At 42.5% G+C, this 21,374-nt stretch overlaps 1 protein-coding gene across 6 annotated transcripts in view; it reads left to right on the top strand.

Annotated features, from left to right (window-relative positions):
- ZNF423 (zinc finger protein 423) overlaps positions 1 to 16,984 on the top strand; it is a 196,866-nt gene extending 179,882 nt beyond the window's left edge. For all 6 annotated transcript variants that reach the window (XM_048958348.1, XM_048958344.1, XM_048958343.1 and 3 more), the window contains one exon: positions 16,356 to 16,984. In XM_048958348.1, the coding sequence (XP_048814305.1) occupies positions 16,356 to 16,385 (30 nt within the window). In that variant the 3' untranslated portion in view covers positions 16,386 to 16,984. The remainder of the gene's footprint in view (positions 1 to 16,355) is intronic.
- The last annotated feature ends 4,390 nt before the right edge of the window (positions 16,985 to 21,374 follow it).

Below are 21,374 nucleotides of genomic sequence, written 5' to 3'. Positions count from 1 at the left end.
AGATGTGGAGGTGCTGCTCTGCAGCCCTGGGGCCTCCCTGCAAGCACTGCTGCGAGGCTGGGGGTAGCCAGCTGCTGCTGCCAGCAATTCCTGAGCTGTGCAGTGAAGCAGATGGGGAACCAGAGCCCCAGAGCTCCATCCTAGGGATCCATTTGCCACCAGTGGTCAGAGCACAGGAAAGAGACTGAAGAGATCTTGGGACTGCACCCTGTTCTGTGGAACTGTTTGGTGTCACCAGCTGAATTAGATAGGAGTCAAAGTGTTCTTATGAGACCCTGAAATATCTCAGTGCTTCTGAATGAGTGTTTATACAGTCAGAGAGGGAAATGCAAATCTATGGCATTTTGATGCTGCTGCAGGAAAGATATTTTCCCTGGGGACGGGAGAGCATGGCAGGGCGACAGGACCCAGAGAGCAGCACTCCTCCTACTTATGTAACCCCTGCTTATTTCAGAGCTTAGCAAGACTGCAGTGTCAACACAGTAGCTGGAAACAAACCACAAGCTCTTTCTAAGCTCTGTATGAAGCATCAACAAAATATGCAAGCAGTTTTTCAAAAAGAAAACCTATTTTTTTTTTTCATTTTGGATAGGATTTATATTTCTGCATTAATGTATTAATTTTTTTTTTTTTTTAACTGTTTGTTCTTCCTTTAAAATCCTGATGATGACCCAGGCAGTTATGTGAGCAGATCTGGCTAGCACTTCTAAAAAATGTTGCTGTGGTGCTTAGAGTATTGTTAAATTTTAATTATTAGTAGTTACAAAGCTAATAAATTACAAGAACACCAAAATCTATTCCAGCCATATTGCTGGGTTTCATTCAGACACAGTCAGATAATTATAACTAACAATAATTAAAAATTAAAAGTGCTGTAGGCACATACCCATCACATTGAGTCTGTCTGCATGAACGTTCGTTATGGACTGCGAAACCAGAAGCGTTACCTCTGTTCCAGTGTCACCGTGCAGAAGAGTTTTTGTCCCCCTGGGTCTGTGGATCTCAGTAAGTTTGAATTCAGTGGGGGAGGTCTGCGTGGCTGTTTACAAACTTGGGGTTAAGAGATGGCTCTCATAGTGTGCAGAGCTGTGGGAATGCTGCTGGGGCTCTGCAGCAGAAGTGGATCTGTCCTGGGCCTGACGCTCAGGAGGGAAATGCTGTGTAAAAGTGAGGGAGGCACCCTGGCCCCTCTGTGTGACTCAGCAGTGCTCTGCTCCCTGCCCCCAGGCTGAGGAGGCGTTGGCACAGCCAGGTCACTTCTGCTTTATGTGAAGGTGATGCAGAAATCCCAAACTGCCCTGTGTTTGGCATGGTTGCAAGGTACAGTGTTGTTGTTTGGAAAGGAAATTCTGGTCAGTGTATTGCTTTTTTTTTTTTTGTTATCTCTGACATCTCTCCAGACGGATGCATAAAGGTCTTTCAAGTCTATGAAGACTCACCTGAGCTGAAGCTCAGAAATATGAGTAGCTGTCCCACGATAGAAAAGGCCTTCTTCATTTCTTGCACCATTAATGCCATTCTGTGGCTGGCCCTGGCTAACAAAATGTGCCTAACTTGGCTTTAACTCGTGCAGAAAACCCAGCAGTGATGCAGAGTGGAGGAAGAAAAGGGAGCCAGGTGAAAGGCATCGTTTGAGTCATTAATGCACTTAAGCACACCCAAGTGTCAACATGTGTGATCAAGTGTAAGGAGGCATGTCGTTCCAATGTGGCAGTGCTGGCACACAGAAGGGGCTTCCTACAGCAGAGATGGCACTTGAAGCCGGCGCTCAGGCTGCCCAGCTAAACCCGTTGTTGCCTGTCATCTATGCCCTAAGGCAAGGGTCCAACCAACTTTTGTGTAGGCACCATGCCATCCCAACAGATGGCCATGAGTGTAAGCCGCCAAGAGACAATGTATATGCATCAATTGTGTTTATTGAAAGCACAGTTCCTGGCTGGAAATGTCCAAATGTCTATTTATTCTGAGCTAAGATGCCTTTAGTTAATGGATATGGAAATGCAGCCTAGCTTTGAACTATTTTATATATGTTATATTTGTGTAGATACACAAACGTAAGACATGCTGATTTTTGGGAGCCCACTAAAGGTCTGTTGTGGCACATGCAGTCCCTCCCAGGATGGAGTTCTACTGCCAGGGTGCTTCTCTCCCCTTGCTGCTGGAGGCCAAATTCAGTGGGTGCTGAACATGGTTGTAAATCACTGCTGCACCACGTGGAGGTGTGCAAGGACTCAACCTTGTATGCTTGCAGGCTTTCCTTTGAACACATCTAATCTCTGCTTCCACTCTGTGGTGGAAGCCCTTTGTACTTGGTGGGCGAATGTGTGACATACTAGCTGAGACCAAAGCTAGCTGTGCTGTACACATCCAGGCTGAAGGTTGTTGGTTTGTTTTTTTTCACGTGTGGCAGAAAGAGAGAACAAACACTGTGCAAAGGTTTTGCTTTTGTGTTTGACAACTTGATTACCCACCAAAAGAAGTAATTGATGAAAGAATCCAGAGAGGGGTTTGTATGTGTACATTAAAGGGTGTCTCCCTCCTGCACTTGTTAGCTTTATTCATTAAGACTTGTTAGTGTTCTTGAAAGCTAAGCTTTAAAGGCCCTCTAAACATACGGTTTGGTATTCATAAAGATCCAGGCACACTGTGTGTAAATAAATACAGCAGGAATGTTTTACTTCCAGATACATTAATGCATTTCCCTGCTATTGCAAGCAGAGCACGTGGGCATGTTAAACATCCATCCTTGACCAAAAGGAGGAAGCACAGGAGAAGAAATGAGAAATAGATTTTCTTTCGGAAAGACCAGATTGCACTCTCTGGTCTGGCAATAACAATTACTAATGACATTTAGAGTGAAATTAAGGATGAGAAATGCAAGTTGGCATTTCAGCAGTGCCAGTCAGTAACATTGCATCAGAGCCCACAGGAGAGATGAGAAAAAGTTTGGAGATGGAAAATTAATTTTGTTATGTCAACAATTAACAAATACCTTTTCTTCATTCTTTAGCACACTATTGCAAATTACTGCTGTGATAGTATTTAGCAGCTCCTCAGGTGAATGAAATCGCACTTCAGAATCCTCATTTCTGCAGTCAAACACAAAAGATGCGATTTGCTCTATTTTGTTGAATAATGAATGACAGAAAAAAGTTCAAACTGACCAGGGAGGGAGAAAATGAGCTCTTGGGTTTGTGGTTCTATATTTTATGCAGTTTCTCTCTGCAGATTTCTGTGTTTTTTTTTTTAATACAGCTGTGACTGAATTAAACTTACTTGTTCTTTTCTTCCCTATCTTACAAATTTGGAAAGTCTGAAGATGAACAATACACTCAAATCTATGCAGGAAAATTGTGGACAAGCCAGACTTGAGACATCAGGAAACTGAGACCCTTTACTCAGAAGTCCTTGATCTGTTTGTAAGGCGGAATTCCTATCCCCATAGGAACGTGGTACAAAGTCTCATTCCCTCTGCTCTTCCAGGAGCAGAGGGGCTGCAATCTGTGGGTCTGTGAGCGTGCCCATCAGCACAGCTGGCTGTGCAGCGACAGCGACCCTGGGGACAGCAGATTCAGATACTATTGCTTCCCACCACCAGAGCCTCAGGCAGGGCATAGTCCTTATAATAGAAAGAATGTTTTTGTAGTATGTAGGCAAATTTAGAAAACTGTGGGGTTTTGTTTCATTTTCTGTTCTTTTAGGTTCCTTTTTTCTTTCCAAAAAGTCTTGTCACAACGTTTATTTGTAATTGCTGATGGGAGGAGTTCTGTAATACAGCCACTCTGGTTTTGTTGTTTTTTTTATTTTTTTGCTGTTGTAGGGGCGATGGAGTGTAGTTTGGGCTCTGAGCGTGGATTAGTTCTGTTTCTTCCAGTGGGCATCACTGTCATCCAAAGCAACCAACTTTAGCTTTCAAGGGAACAGGGATGCTGCATTGGAAAGGGCAGAACATAAGCACTATTTAAGGAGGAAAACGGTGGAGCTTGAGAAGTCCCTGTTTTAAAAAGCTCATCCAAGGTGGAGTACAGTATGGTTTTAAAAGTTCTGTTTCTTCATTTGCTTGCTGCTGGAGCAAAACGGGGATGCTTGTCCAGACATAAGAGTATATGCCTGAGTGTTTTCACAAGAAATGTCTAGATCATTAAATATAATAGGTCTCAGCTGCAGTTTTGATCACTGAAGCATGCACACAATTCATCACAGCAAATTAGGTACGTCTTTGTAACTTATCTTTCTGCAATTTGCTGGCACTTTTAAAGAGCTGAAACTTATATTGTATGTACTGCAGAAGACATTTCAGATAAAATATTCTGTGTTTATTGTTGGAGAACAAGGATTCGGTAATAACAAAAACGTGGAGCAGTCTGTTTGTGCTCCTGCATCTTGCAGAACCAGCAGTCGTACCAGCACAGATCCCCAGCCGCATTCATTATTTATATATTTTAGTGAGTTTCTTGTCTGCAGTAAAAGAGATGTAAGCTTCAACATCAGACTGTGCCAAATTCCATCCTACAGCCCATTCAAGAAACCCGAGGCAACCATGGTTCTCAGTCATTACACACACCATTTATCTGATTGGAGTTTTGTCTTCTCTGGCTTGAAATGTTGCTTGTTCTTTAAAAGCTTGGTTTCACCTTTGGAAAGAAAAGATATTTGATAGGCATTTTTAATTTTTTTTTGTAGTGAGAACCAAAACCAAAGCCTACCTAAACAGAAATTGGCATTCAGAAGCAGCACAGTTACTGAGAAACATTTACTTTATTACTGGAAGAGGACAGACGTTAGTGGACTTGAAAATTACCTTTCAGTGGATTCATCAGTTTCAGTCGCTGGTTAGTCTGTGAGCAGATGGATGTATTTGTAACAGTTAGCATGAATTTATACTCTTGCTTTTTGCAGTTTCCTTAAGATCACTGTTGAGTGGTTTGAACATGTATTTGATTTTATTTTCCTCAAAGAGGGTGTGGTGGTTTTTCTAATTGCAGATATTTCTTACATCATAGAAGCATACTTTGTTTTCAGAGAGGTGAATGATATATGGCTGCAGTATGAGCAAGATGTCGTAAAAGAGTTCTCCAGTATGGCTTCTGTGGAAAAAAACAAACAGTCTAAACCTAGGTGACCCATTTCCAATAACCAGATATTTTTGACTGTATGAAGGTGATCGTAGTCTGCCTGTATTTACATCTGGGGTCTGCCACAGTGGAACGGTCTCCTTTTTTCCTCAGAAATTTAGGGCTACTGGTAAACAGAGCAGTGCATTAAACACTCCATCTCTGAAATAGAAAGAAATACTGTCCTAGCCTCTACTGTGTAGCATCTTTAGGTTTCAGGGATTTTGTTTAAATCTGAAACTTATGTCCAGGAGAAATAAATTATTAGATTGTAAAAGCAGCGGGGGAGGGAGTAAACATAGTCTCTTTTGTCCTTTATATCATTTCCCCGAGAAGATAATAAATGTACGGCAAGTGTACAGGCATTGTGTATATATTGTACTTCAGATGTGAAGACCAAATTTCAGGCAGGAAATCCTGGATTGATGCTGTACCATGGTTTCCTACTCCTGCAGCGCTGGTGGAGTCCCCGCCACTTCTGTCATTAGAAGGCATCTGAAAAATAGCTTCATGAAGAAATTTTGAAGGCTTTCAGTGTACTTGTGCTATGCCAAACAAGAGATGTAGGGTTTAACTCTGGGGTTTGGCTCTTAGTCAGTGAAAGGCAACGGGAGCCATGGTTTTCCCTGTAGCAGTTGGGTGCAGCTGAGGACCCAGTCCTGCCCTTTGGGTGGCCTTCCTGGGGACATTTAAAATAGCATGAGAGAGCTGCTGGCTGCTTCCTTGATGGCATACCTGCTGTCCTTGCTCTGTGAGGTTGGATATAGAGCTTGAGCAGTGAGTGGTCAGGAAACAATGGGGCCTGGTAAGAACAAAAGAAGGAACTGTGATCTGGCAAGTTGGTAGCTTGCCTGCCTGCAGCTGGGCTCATGCACCGGGCTGTCAGTGCCTGCACCTTGTGCTTTTGGCAGGAAGGCTGTTGTACTTGCAGTCCAGCCTGCTCTCAGGGAGCTGAGTTATGTATAGAGACATACAGCAGTTCTGCAGTAGTCTTGTTGCTTCCCCTTCCTGAAGTAGTTTTCAGAGTATATTCAGACATAGTCATGTTTGCATAGTTAATGCTCGGTTTTAACACCAGATTCTCAGATTGGTTTCATATCACACTTTGGCCAGTGGAGAAAGGAGGGAATGTAAGATCATTTAGAAAGCACTTTTTTCCAGATTGTGCCTGTTCTGTGTTAAACCAAACTGGCACAGTAGTGTTTTATGTGCAGGCTGAACGCATGTGTTGCACAACCCAACACATGTAGCAAGTGCTCCTGGGCTGATTGCTGAGCTTCATCCTTTTTTCATGTTTCATACTGATAGAATAATGTGAAATGTAGTAAACTGCCTATCCACAGCAAGGTGACAGGGCTTTGCTGGAAAAACATAGATGATACAGATAACCCTACACGTGCTGATGGGTTCAGCATAAAGATACGTGGTGCTGTTGTGTAGGATCACCATGAGTTCAGCAAGGCTTTGCCACCCCACTTCTATTTGTGCCAGCTCATATTCAGCAGCGGCAGTCCTGAGTTTATTCACTTGCAGTGCTTGAGCTTATTCTCTGCAGAGCATTTTGTGTGTCCTCTGCTGTGTCCTGGGCAGGTGGCACGTAGACCTGGAGGTCAGCGCTGCAGAGCCTGCATGGCTCTGGCTCTGCAGCACATGGGGACAGCAGCTCACTGCCTGCAGAGCCAACCCCAAGGTGAGTGCCTGCCTAACCACCAAACCCCCTTTGTTTCTATGGTATCTCAATCTGAACACATGGCCGTGGGCACTGAGGCTGGACTGCATATAGTGCTATCTGTCCTCACTGCAGCGCATGGTTGTGTCTCCAAGAGGAGTTGTAAGACACTTGCTCTTGAAAATTTTGTCTTCCTTTGGGGCACAGATGTGCTTTTAGTCTTTGCATGAAATCATACTTGCTTAAAATGTAGCATCTTGCTGTTTGGAAGTTAAATTTTCTGAGTGTCAGTGACATTTGTAATGCAGTAGCACTGCCTGGAAAATCCCATTTTGTAACAGCTACAGTAATTTTGTGCACACAGCACAGCAACACTGCCTCATTGCTTTATCTTGTGATGTCTTTGAGGAGACAGATCATGTTGGTGATATTTTGGCCCCACTGTTTCTTATGGGAACCAGTCATCCTTAGTCCTTCATACTAACAGTTCCTCTGGGGTTAATTCCTTCAGGCAGTGGGCTGATGACAGTTCTGTCTGCAGATTTCTGCTTTGCCAGTGGCGTCTGTGCTAATGGGAAGGCATGTAAAGTGCTTCTATGAACTATGGCCTTGCTATTTTATAGCAGAAACTTGTACTGGAGGATTTTTTGCCCCTTTTGAAATTGGAAATCTGCAATAACAGCCACTGTGTCCAGGACAACACGTCACTGACCACTTGTTTTGTCAGACTGAGCAGTGTGTGGGCACCATGTGATGGGGATATTTCTCTGCCTTTTAAGAAAAATGCATCCATAATGCTAAGCAATACAATTTGTCACATCTGTATTTAATTAGAGAGAGTTCTTCTTTAGTTGTTGCTTTTTAGAAGAATCACAATGAAAGAGCTGTGTTACCTGTAACCTAAATGCTCATAAACGTAGCTCATTTGGAGCCAGTCTTTCTGCACTTGCTTATTTGGTCTAAAGAATTGTATTCAGCTGCAGCTCCCATAGTTATCAATGGAGGATATTGCCTAAGTGAGGGCTGCAAGGTATGTCCCTGTTAATATTTGCATTAACATTCACAATTGAGGCTGAAGCTCTTTTGTACCCAGTCCTTGCCACCAAGAATACCTTACTGCTGCAGGAAAAAAAAAAAGCTACAAGAAATCAGCTGCTGTTCAGTGACCCTTGCCATGCCAAGGAACAGCAGGGCAAGAGAAGGAGCCAGTTTCTGGTTCAACTTTGAATGCCATGGCTTTTGTTGGTTTGTATTCCCATAGAAACAGTCCTTCAGTGAAGCTTTTGTCAGTGCATTTTGACTGGTGAATGCTAAAGGGGCTATGTAAAGTGTTTTCTTTCAGTTTAAAGTAGTTTTTAAGAAAAAATGGGAGGATGCTCACCTGGTCTTGTAAGAGGCAGCTAATTAGAAAATTATTCAGTGTTCATAGAAAAGCTACAAAGTGTCTCACAGTGATGATGCCAGCCCTCAAATAAATGGACAGTTTTGGGCTTCTGTGGTGTGTTTTACCTTAGGAGGGGTTAATGGGATGTGTTTCAGGCTTAAAGAAATCAACAAGTCATGATTTTGAGAGGAATAGCTAAGAAGACTCCTAGAAAGTGGTTCTGCTCTTGCAAATGATTTTGTAATGCAGTGTTTCCCTGTTTAAGACTGAGAAAAAGATAAAGTCATGTCAGCACTGGAATGTGTTTGCTTTTGTTAGCACAACGGTGGAAGTTTCTTCAGACTCGGGCAGAGCACGAGGTGCCACTGCCTGGCAGGTGGGTGCCAGCCATGGGGTGGGAGCAGCTCCTGTGGAACAGAGCTGCCATTGCCCAAGCTGATGTGCCAGAGGCATCACTGGGCAGCGTGTGGACATCCTCCAAGAAACCCTTCAGTCAGGGTCACCAGAAATGGGGATTCACCAGGGAGAAATGCTGAGATTATGGGAGGAGCATAGGAATCCTATAAGGAGTGTTTTCACAGACTTCTGACAATAGTAATTAAATCTGCCCCCACTTTACATTAAGAAGTACACGGTTCTTCCCTCCACTGATTTTGATCCTGTGTGTAGCATACTGCAAGCTTCAAGCCACATGGATCTGATGCATTTGCATTTCTGAGTAAAATTCTCAGGAGCATGCGGTCCCATGGGACAGGTATTATTAGCTCCCTTGTTTCGTTGGGTGCTTCAGTGAATCACAGTGTGTTTACAGTGAGCTTCTCTAACAGAAGTCTCTGCGTATTTCTTAGTAATATATCCTCCTGTGGTTTTTATTTCCAAAGTGCCATGGTAAGGAAATTTTCCCAAAGGCTTCAGTTTGCTTTTGTGCTCCAGCATTTTATCCCGTGTTTTTGAAAGAAGCATATAGACTATCTGCTGAGATATTTAATCGAATATGAGATGCAGTACTGGGCTTAAACTAGTATTTGTGGTCCACTTGTAGTAGGATCACCTTGTTTTATTCTGAGTTTTTAGGGAATACAGAGAGATGTCAGGTCAGGAAGACTGACGGTACAGAATTATTAGTCTCATGTGGAAAGGGGAAACATGTTGTCAGAGTCCAATTAGGACTATGCAACCTGAATTAGAAGAGAAATTAAATTCATAAATCATCCAAAAAATCCTTAGCTAGTGCAAGAAAAGCCTGGCACTGGGGAAAATAACCGTAAAAAAGGTATTTGTATTAAAAGGTAATGTCTCAAATGCAGAGTAGCATGGAAATGCATACCCAAATTCAAGAAAATGTTAGAATTAACAAAAGCAATGTCAGTATGAAGACAGAATGGCAAATTGTTCAGACTGTCCAGCACGGCAGCCGAGCACACAGACCCATGTATGCAGAACAAAGGCAGGCGAGGGCTGGGGGTGGTGCTCAAGTGTGTGTGTGTGATTTGTGAAGAACAATGCTCGGGCAGTTGCATTTCAATATAGGCAAATGCAAGCAATAGGAAAAGAATTGTTAAAAAAAAAAAAAAGCTGGCAGTGTTTAGTTGGTCATATGTGGATCAGCTTTTTTCCATGTAAATATTCTGTGAGTTCTGAACCTACCGGCTTCAGACAAAGCGCTCTGTGTGGCCGAGGTGTGTTCAGCAGAGTGCGTGCAGCGTTGGTGACCGGGGTGCACATCGCCTTGTCTGAAATAGCCAGCCTAGCTTTCAGAGGCACTAAACCTCCAGATGTATTTTCTTACACACTTGAAGTGATTTTGTTGTTGTTGATGTTCAATGCACTGCAAAGCTTCCTAACTGCATTTGTTGATATGCCAGCTAAAAGTGTGCTAATGCTGGGACTGACTAGTGTATGGCAAGTTATCAGATGCTGAGAGGTGTGAAGTAGGCAGGAACACAGGCAGACTTCTCCTTTTACAAAGGATGTGCCACCTTTCCTTTGTCACTACCTCAATTTCAAGGGATTCTTCAGATAAAGAAGGGACATGTGAACCTGTCTTTCCTGACAGCTTTTTTTATTGAGTACCATGATAACTTGGAGTTGAGTTGTTACAAGCATTTTATGTGGTGGGTGAAGTAACAGGGGAAAGGGAAGAAGAAGAAGAAAGGAAAGGGAAGAAGCAGCTGTATTTCCTGGAAAGTAAGACCTAAATATATAAATGTCACCGGTAAGAGGTACCTGAAACCACTGAAAGGGGAATTAACACTTGGTTTTATGGGAAACATTGGTTACTCCTATCAGTTCTAATGAAGTGTATTAACTAAATCGTGTTCTGAGTATTCATTCAGCCCTGTTTATGGCACACTCTTGAGTACATTTACTGTTTGTCAGAAGTGCAAACTAGTGAACATATGAGGCTTTAAGACAGGCCATCTGTTAGTCTTAGACCCTTGGATAATTGTCAAACAGTTCTAAAAATAAGCACATATGAACTGCAAGGGAGTGCAAAGGTGATTTTTCTTTAGTCTGATGGCAGAGTAATGACCAAAAATTGAAAATAAAAATAAATCATTTTTTCCTGTAAATCAAGCTTGCTCTCCTTCTGTCTCCTTTCTCTCCTTTTTGTATTCCTCTCCTTCTTAGTGTACTATTTTTTATTTTTTTTCTACTTAGCTTTTTTCCTCTTGCTCTTCTGGGTCATGGCATCCCCTGAATTCCTCTCCAGTTTAGGATTAGAGCGGCACCAATTTAAGGCTCACCGCTTTCTATAGAGAGCATAATCTTCATTGGCTAAAGCAAGGCTTGTCCTGTGTCCTCTGCCTAAAGTAATCTCTTTATAAAGTCAAGACATAAAGATTTTGGTGTTTATAGATTGCTCTTAGAGTGGGTACATCTGTGAAGAATAATGGCTGAGAGCTTTTTGGACCATTTTGAATTCAAATGGTGCAAAACAACTTTCAAAAAAAAGAATGTTGCAGATGGTATTTTGTAAATATTTAGACGCTCTAACTTCTGTTCGTAGCTCTTGGGAGGTTTTTTGTCTCTTTTTTACATTTGTGTTCAAATGTGAGACTTGAACTTTGTCCCCAAGCCAGTGTCTGAATTTGGGGTTTAGTTTTTTGTCTTGAAGATGTTTGTGTTGGTGTTATATGGAGGGATCTCTTCTCTTGAATGCCCCAGCCCTGCTGGGCAGGTGGATGGCTGGGGCTTTTGCCCCTAGCTGGAGGACTCTTCACCTTGTAGAAAATGCAGTGAATAGGAATGGCCAACCACTGTGAGACCAGACAGCTGTGTTCACATGGCGCTGTTGGAGTCGATGCTCCCAGTCCAGGAGCCAGAGCAACTTGCACAAGCATGGGGCAGCCGTGGACATAGTGTCTCTCTTATGGAGCAGCTGCTCTCCAGTACCCAACACACTCATGGTCGTGGGTCACACCATGTGCTGATCACCAATTGAGTTTCACATTGGTTGTTTGTCACATTAATGTTCTGTCTCCATAATTCCTGTTGAAATGATTTGGAGAATGGTTTCTGTTCATTTTAATGTTATTTGGAATGAGAGAGAGTAGTTTTACAACCCTTAATCACAGCCTCAGCCTCTATATAAAACTGTAGAAGGTTTATGAATTTCATTTGAGGATAGTGGGCATCACCAGCCCTGTCGTGCCATTTCTTAATTCCTGTATAACATGGTCTTTTAGGTATATATGCACACATGCTTAGATGATACAACTGAAATGGCTGGTGTGAAACACCTAAATATGTAGCACATACACAGTGGCACCATAGACTGGATGTATTATGGCCTCAAACCATTATCACCCCCTCTCCCCCCTCACAGTTGCATTTTATTTTTTTCACCTGCTCCTATGAAGTACACCTGTGAATTGTTGGCAGGGAATTTTGCTGCAGTGTGGGAGACTCCCAGCTTGACTGCATGGCTTGGAACTTGGCTCTGTCATGTGCTGCTTTTCTCTCTGTGTGTTTTCTCTCAATCTTTATGTAGCTTGTAAGAGTTCCTTTAACTGCTGTAAGTGATCATCTTTCAAGACCAATGCTTTTCTTCTTGACATAGCGCTCTGAAAATGGAGAATGTCATGCTAGTGTTTTCATAATAATGCACATAGAAAAAGAACTATTCATTGTAGATGTCCTGCACAAATGGCTTGATCCATATCCAAAGGGCAGGCAGGGGGTGTCCCCAGGGAAGATGTGGAGAGCAATCAGTGCATACAGGGACAGTAACCAACCATTCTTTGAAATCTTTTTATTTCCTGCAAAACCTGTCGCCCAGTTCCTTGGTCACAGATACTTCCGCAAATGGTTCATTTGGGGATTGTGCAGCAAGTAGAAAATTCCACTTAAACACCGAGACAGCCCTGGGGCTCGGGGTGGTTGCATTTTTCCACCTGATCTGGCTATCAGAATTGCTATCCATTTTGTGTGATTATTAAGAAAAAAAAAAAAAAAAGAAAAATTTCCAACCTTGCCCTATAAATAAGCTGTGACTTACTTGATCTTGACAGGTGACTTAGTGCTGCTATAGAATTTTCCAGCTGCAGTAATGTCTCCGAATGATGTATTCTGTGGGGCATCAGCTGCGAGCCATGCGTAAACCTGGGGACCTAACAGGAGCTGAAAAGAGCCATTTTTAATGCTCAGCTTCCAAATTATGTCCTGCCTCCTGCCAGCCCCAAATGTGTACTCATGTGGATGTGCAAATACATGCGTAAGCATGCCTGGAGAGCCCTCATTTTTGTGGCTGCTGTATTTTCCTTTGGAAATCACCATTAAGATATATATTTATTTATTTTAAATATAAACTCTGGAATTGACAAGTCATATGAGAACTGCTTCCCACTCGCCTGCCTGCCCTCCTGTTGAGAAGGGGTGGGAAGTTTGCTGATGAGTCAACGGAAGGCTACGTGGGTGGAAGCATTCCCGTGGCATTGCACATTTCAAGATGCTTGGTCCCTCCTGGACTTCCAGGTTTCATCCTGGCGTAGCTCTCAGTAGCAGAGGGGTAAGCTATTTCTGCTAAGGCCTGTCACGTTCTGACTGCCAGAACTACATTTTTATAATTGGTCTGAAATCAAGGTCAGCAGGGGCAATTTGTTAGTGGGCATGCTTAGAGATGCCCGGTGTTAAGGTTGTTTTGTAAGAGTGCAGTGCGTGGGTTAAACATGCAAAGATCACGTGGGAAAAGAGACATAAGCGTTGAACTTGGACACTTTCTGACATCTGCAAAGTGTGGTTCTAGGAAGCTTGGTGCACACAGGGCAGAGTAGAGCAAGAAGATGTGATGTGATGGTAACTTGCAGTAGGAAGCACAGAGGTTGACAGACTTTTTTGGGAGGCGTGTTTGTGTGATCTGAAACACATTTGCAATTGTGAGAAATCCGTGCTGGCTGCAGAGGATATGGGCAGGTGTTGGAAGATGTTTTGAACTCACCAGTGGTGCGAGGCAGTTGCCCATGCAGGGATGTGGTCATTGGGTGCTCATAAGCTCTAGGGTGGGCAGCACTGGTGGGTTTGTGTGGGCATGGGTTGTGCAGGATCTGCTCATTTCCGCATGCTCAGACTCTTCTATTCCTAGATGTCACAGATACATTTGTGAAAATGTTGTAAGATGTGGCTCTATTTATTAACCGCTTGGTCCTGGGACTAGTCGGCATATTGATTGCCAATAATGCTTGCAAAGGGAATAAATGGTCCATTCCCAAGATAGTAAAACAAAATCACAGTCTGCATATGGAATATGTGTGTTTTATTCATTTTACACTGATGGCTCTATCGCGTGCTTAGTTTCTCAGCTCCTATCTGACTCAGCTCTGAATAGCTGCAGGATTTGAGTATAATCTGTTGTTACTTTGTGTAAATTCTGTTCACAAAAGCAGTGTATTGGTTGCATTAGGAATGTTCAGAACATATTATTAACCTATGTTTGAGGAGGGAGGGCTCACAATGAAAACTTCATTATCAGATTAAGAGCCACATACCATTCCTTTATTGACCTGCCTGGTATAATCAATGCAGCAGCCACACAAGTTTGAAATCATGCTCCCTGACTGTAGACTGTGCGTCATGCATCTAGTGCTGATGGTGCATTATCTTTTAAATGACACTGCCTAAATAAGTATGGATTTGTCTACTGTGCATAGCCTTCTTTCGATTGGAAAATGGTAAATGTTTCACTCTTTTTTATTGATATTCAGGAGGAACTAAAAATAGAACTGTAATGAAGTGCACTAGCAGTGCCCATTGTTAAAATGCTCAGTCTGAGCACAGCGCACCTCGTGTCGTTTTTAGTATTTAAATGTTTCTCTGGTTATGTTTAGTGGACAAGCTTCTTGGTGGTGCTGTGGCAATGTCTGTAGGGTTCCATTCATCCCCACTTGTGACTTGATCTCAGAACAGCATTATCACTGCAAAGGTTGTTCCTCTTTAAAGCTAGGAAAATCTGCGTGTACAACAGAATAAAAAGCCATTGGATATTATGTTGGTAATGATAAATTGTCTAGAAGCAAAGCCATTTCAGCTATCACTCTGGATATTATTCAGATATAATGCTTTATCCCTTGATAAGCTTTCCAGGTCTGGACGGTACTTCCGTTTTTTGATTCTGAAATATTAGCATCACTAGCTGGGGCTGTGTTCACAGGGCTGATGTTATGCTAAACAAGGTACAGCTATTTTACTCTTTTCATCAGTTGATTGTCATTTAATTTCACAAGGGATCCTTCTGAGTGTGCTCCAGCTATAATTCTTCTGCCTTCTCTCTAACCTTTTGTCACGTTAAAGCCTGACCGCTATTGTGCAGTTTCCTCTCAGCCCATCTGCACAATATCACAGGTAACTTTTGTCGTGATGTATAAAGTCAGCAGCACTTCTGACACCTGGTGGTCAGCTTTTGGGAGTGCACAGTCCAGAAATCCCGACTGCAAACGGGGTCACTGCTGCCTGCACGCCCAAGCATCTCAGGCTGCCCTCTAGCTCCTTCCACAGATGCTTTTCATTAGGGAGATGTCATTTCTGTATAAAGTGGAGGATCGTTTTTCTTTCCGGATTGAGTTGTAACTGTGGATAATTTAAAAGAGCCAGATGATTTATTAAAAGTTAAAGTATCTTACTTTATTTTAAAGCACTGTTGTTGTAAATAAATAATTGGATTCAAAATTCATTTCATGTTTAAAAACATATTATTCAAGCTGACGGACTTTCCCAGCTCTGTTATTAGGCAGATGGAAACCAGTGAAGTTGCATAAGTTTGAAATAACGCACATGAATTTTTATATTTGTGAATGCTTGGGGACCCAGTCCAACAAAAGCTCACCACGAAGCTCCTCTCCAGTTGCTCCAACAGTTGAATAATCATACAAATGAAGCTGTGCTTATGTGAAGGACTGGGGTTTTGGTCAGCATGCAAAATGTAGGTGAGTCAGTACCACTCTGAAAATGTGCTTCCAAGATTGGCTTTGCTATTTATTGGCTCCAGCACAAAGTGGCAAGACAGGTCAGCATACTCTGATGAGAGATTCTGTGGCGACACAAGGCTATTAAGGATCCACCCAAAAAGAACAAAAAAAGGTTCTGAAAGAAATGTGTAGGGCAAGGTCTGTTCTTAGAGAGGTTTACCTTCTGGGTTACGTATCCAGTCTTCTTTCTGCTGGGGATTAATGTCCCTGTTGCCTGAGTTGGTGGTTCAGCTGTTCTTGCTGAAGTATTTCTTGGACTGAGGAGAATGTGTCACAATCTGGTGTTTCTCTCTGCCAGCGCTTGCACCCGTTCCTAGTGATAATAAAAGAGTAAAATATGGCTCAAGATCCCACAGTGATTCACTTTTTTTTAATGGTTACTCTTAAGGGAATCCCTGAAGGCATATTTTGCCCATGAAGTGTTACCACTTTCTTTGTATGTATTGAAGGGGGGAAAAAAAGAAAGAAACCCTCATGGCTGCACTTGGCTTGTAGAATTTTTTTTGTCTAAGTTCATGCCAGTATTAACAGATCTATCAGAACAAAGCAAATGTGTCATATTGGCGGCTGTTACAGTAAAGAAAAAGTACTCGTAAGTATTTTGTTTTGTAATAATTGAGAAGCTTTTATGTTGTGCTCTGCGTAAATGGTACTGAGTAGGAGGGTATGGGCATGCTTTCTATTATTCTGCCCCTCATGCATGTCTCCTTTTTTCGTCTTTCCAGAACCACACATTGAGCCAGCACGCACAGTGAGCCACTGGCACTACAGGACACCTCTCTGCAGAAGACTTGACGGTGGCACAGTGGGGAGGACCATTTGAACATTACATCCAATCAAAGTGTCATTTGCAACCCAGATGTAAAACTCTAATGATTTGGCCATGAGGCGCTGCTATTATAAGCAGCTGGAAATGAATATTAATGGAAGAGATTAAAAGTATTCCATGCTCAGTATTTTTTATTGTCCTGCTTCAGCTAGTGTACTTTAGAGCTTCTGCTTCTGACTGAATTTATAGTGTTAGCGAAATCTGCTTTGATGCTGTTGCCCTTTGTTGCTTCTTGTATTATATTGATAGTTAAAAATTAGATGTGTTTTTTTTTTTTAAGCTGCTTTTTAATTGCAGTTTTAGGTAACTGTGCATTGTGATGTGATTGCTTGGCTATTGTCTGAATATTTCTTTTTCTTTTTTTAATTAAAGACTAATGCTTTGATTGGATTTGCCAGTTCACCGGACAGTGATTAAAACTATGTAATGAATATAATCGGTTTCAGTGCAACTGGATGGTCTGCTTTATAAATGTGACTTATCTGATTGCAATAACTAGTACAGTTCAATAAAGGGAATACATGAGCTTAGTGTTGGAGTTGGTCTGTCTGTCAGTCTGTGCCACGTGTCACCACTGCTGGCTCACGTGTAAATTGTACAAACCAGTGGCTCACCCAGCAACAGAGTTCTGCACCCCTTGAGGAAGGAGGACTGGAAGAAAAGCAGAAGCCCTGCACTTGTGCCTGGTGTTGTGTTCTCTCCAGGATGCACTTCCCAGACTGAGGTAAGAACATCTCTTACAGATCTGGGCACCAAAAGGAGTTACTAGCTTATGAGCATTCTTAACCTTAAATCAGCAAAAATGGAGGGAAAGTGGTCTATAGGTGCCTTGAACCTGTCTCTGTGTTTCTTTGTTTCAATACAAAAATTAGCTTTCCGGATTGTATACAAATGTGCAAATACTGGATCAGGTCTCTTGATTTGAGAGTATGTATTTCAATCACATGGATTTCTAGGCCCACAGGTATTGTATCTCTGTGTGAGTGCCATACGTCTGGTGCTTTGAATTGCCATTATACAGTCTAATATCATTAGCAGGCTTTTTTCTTTCTTTTTAAACATAGCATATGGTAATGAGGTAAATTAGGTCTCCAGTCAGTGAAACAGTCATTTTAAGGGCCGTGAACATCTTTGGAAAGTTAGTGAGATGCAGTTATAGCATCTCCTACCTGAATGAACCGTAATTGTTGTGGAAAATGTTCAGTAGTTGTGTACAAGGCTTTGCAGGACTACAGCATAGCAATACGTGCATTTAGAGCATTTCAAATCTGTGTTGACCTAGAGCAAGCACTACTGGTTGTTGTCACTGTATTGTGCCTGTGCCTGGAGCATGTATGTGATATTTTGTTCAAAATGTTTTCAAGGAAGCATTGTGTCCACGTCACGTTTTGCAGTAAGAGTGTTAAAAAGTGCAGGGGCACAGCTTGTTGACACTGCAGATGTTTTCAATGGATAGATTTCTGCTGATGTTGGTATCTGTGTTACACAAACATAGTTCCAGCAAGACAGTGGAACACTGTGCTCAGACGGGAGGGCTACCAGAAATGACCAAGATAGGGTTATCCCTCTGGTAGGAAGAACCAGAGCAGGTGCAAATTCTTGCTTGAGAAAAGTTTCAACTTTCTTAAAAGAATGATGCAATGTTCCATCTGGGGCAAAGGATAGGTTCATTTCCTAATCTGCCAGTTATTTTGCTAAAACAGCATTGCATGGATATTCTGAAAGAGTTTGGATTTGACATTTTGGGATTCAGAAATTTGAGCCTTACTATAACAAAAGTGGAAATGACATTTCTCAATTTCAAAGAGGACAGTTCTGTTTTCATCTAGATAATCCTTAGCTGTTGATGTTGTTTATGCAACAAAATCATTTTACTAAAATGATCTGTTTATTAAAAAAAATAATTTTCTACTTGATTATTTCTCCATAAGACACTGCACAAATGCTTATTTGCTAAAAAATATATATATATATATATATGAAATCACAGTTCTCATTCGTAATGTATGCATACTTCTAACTCAAAGGCAACATTTTAAGATGTGAAATTGAAGTGTTTTGTAGTACAGGCTCATAGTCATACCATGGTAAGAAAAAACTATCTGGGTAATATACATCAGCCGCTCTGGTAACAGTTTGTGCCATCTTTCCCTCTGTGGTAAAAGCAAGGCAGCATTTCTGGGCAGAGGTTCTCACAACAGGGATATTGAAAAGAGAGGCTCTTTGCCTGATGCTGGGTTTGGAATGATACTTGATTGCTTCTGGGCAGTGCTTCAGAAATGAAAAGTTAGATTTGGGTTTGAATGTTCAGGAAAGGATTCTGTGCTGGGAATCCCAAGGGTGAAGTGATGTTTTCATGCAACTCTGAAAGCTGCTCTACTAGTGTTGTGCTGAAGCACGTGTCTTTGTCTCAGCGTCTCCCTGCTGACTACCTATAACTAGGTGTATATTCACTGTGCTCAGATGGAGATGCCCTCATGCGAGGATCCTACTCTGAGCTGTGTAATTTTCTCCACCTGACTGGGAAGGTGGGCATAGGGCCAGTGTGCTGGGGCTTGAGCTCAGCCTGGTGGTGCTAAGCTGGTGTGTGTCTATGCTGCATGTTGCATCTGCCTGGAATCCTCCCCAGCTCACAAATGAAGAAGGGCAGAGGTAGAGGGGAGGAATAGTTTAGTTTCTACCCTAGCATTAAAAAGTTCAGGCCTGAGGGACTGTGGAAGTATAAGAACTTCACTGTTGGGCAGCACAAGAGAGACCAGAGAAGAGCTGGACTGCACCCGTGAAGCTGGAAAAAAACCGAGCTGTAGTCCTCTTTTGCAAGGGCTCCGTGTATTACAGTACTTGGGTGATGTTTGAATAGTAATGGACAAATGTTGTTTTTGGATTTATTTTTTTTTTTTAAAGTCTGGGGACACTTAGCATGAATCTCCTGAGATTGGTTTGTGGGATTTTTGGATATAACCAGGCCCACATAAAAAGTCATTATCATAACTACAGCACGCTCTGTGGTGAGGGATGCTGCTGTTTTGATACTTGCTTTTTAATGGGCTAAAGAAGATCTGATTGTGGGTGTAGGGATGAATGCTGCTGCAAGGAAGCAGAAGGAGAGCTGTCTGCTCTGCTGCTTTACCAGAGAGCTGCATCTGTGATGCACTGGGCATCTGCAGCTCCCAGAGGTGCATGTTCTCAGCCTGTGCCTGAGTGCAGCATTGCTGTCTGACCCTTTTTTGTGAGGGCTGAGCTTCCCTAGGTAGGGTTACACAGCTCTGTAGTGCAATGTGGGGCCTTTGGTGGTCTTGTGTGGCTGCTTTTTCTGTGCCATTGTGTCCCACTTGGGAGTGGGGGTAGCACAGCCCTGTGCTGGTACAAAACACAGCTTTGCTGGCATAGCTGCAGTCACACCAGGGAGTGCTTTGCCAGTGTAGTATATAGTTCCTGTATCAGTTAAAAGCTCCTAGGGAAAACAGATCCTAACTGTGCAGGTGGAGAAAGATAATATCACAGCTTCTAGTACATTTAAGGTTTTTCCCCTTTTTTCTTAGCAGCCAAGAAGTGCTACAAAAGGCATTTGGAAAACAGTCAGATATATTGGATCCAAATGCACCTGTATTTCAACAGCTACAACACATCAAAAATGTGATGGAGAGACTCAGTAATCCCACAACTTCTCCCTCCCTATCCATGTAACTCACAGCTTCTGTGCTGGAGATCGGCTTTTGTGCAGCAGTGTTGCAGACGCAGGCTGGGACCAGCTGTTCAAGGCCCAGGTGGTGCAAATGATTCACAGGTAAGTGCAAACCAGAACTGCTGAAATTCTTGCTGCAGAATTTAGGCAAGAGGCAATTTAGGACTTTAAGCAAAGAGTCCCTTTATGATCTGAGAGGCATTAGGACCAGTAAAATGTTGGTAGCAATGAAAACAAGTTTCAAATGTGTAAAAAGTTGTACAGTTTATTTAAGACTTTAAAAGCTGAGGGAAATCCTGAAATATAAATTCATATTAGAAATGGATTAATAGCAGAGTTGTATTTGCAGCAGTCTAGTATACTAGCTGTTGTATGTTGGGTGATCTTTCCACTTAGCTTCTCTGCGTACCCACATATCCAAAAAGCACTGATCTCAGCACCTTCGTAGTCACTGTTGTGTATTTGTATTTTGTTTTCAATGCATCTGTAGATACTTCTGTTGACCAGTCAAACACAAAAGCAGAATAAGATTTTTTCACACTGGATCTGTTCATAGTTGATCACCTTTGCCACAGGGATCACAGCTTTTTGTCAGGTGCTGTAGAGCTTTGGAAAAGCAAGTGCTTTAGTCCATGCTTCCAGAAGAAGGGGTAATAAAAGAAGTTTGGGAAACATCTGAGGGAGGGAGTGATGTGTCATTTCATGTTGGAGCATCTTTGGAAGGACAGGGAACGGTCAGCCCACTGAGCTCAGAGGAAATATGAAGGAAAAATGACCTGAGTAGAAAATACCCCATCCTGAGTCCTCCATGTCCCCAGTCCTGGGGTGGTGGATGAGGGAGCTGGTGGGAAAGCAGCAGAAAACCTGAGGCACGATAGAGGCAAAGGGCTGCCCTTTCAACAAACTTCCTGCTAACCACAGGTGTTACTGGAAAATCCACCCCTTAGGAGCTGATTCCACTGAAGTGAATCTGTGTGTCCCAGTGTCCCAAATGTGCATCTCACTCTGACCAACCCACTGTCTTAGAGCAGACCATTTTCTGATGTGTGTGTTTATTGGGCCTTTAGAATGTGAAAGTCACTCTCTCTGGCACAGGCAGTGAAGGTTCTTTCCCTGCTCTGAGTAAGCAGTGTTCACATTTTGGCCCACATCCTAAAGTAGAGAGTTTATGCAATTCCTTCTCAACCACCACAGAACAACTCACCAGTTGTAGCTGTGTTTGAGAAAGAT

The sequence above is a fragment of the Lagopus muta genome, chromosome 12 (genome assembly GCF_023343835.1).
Source record: "Lagopus muta isolate bLagMut1 chromosome 12, bLagMut1 primary, whole genome shotgun sequence".
Classification (NCBI taxonomy): domain Eukaryota; kingdom Metazoa; phylum Chordata; class Aves; order Galliformes; family Phasianidae; genus Lagopus; species Lagopus muta.
This window is presented reverse-complemented; position numbering and strand designations above follow the sequence as displayed.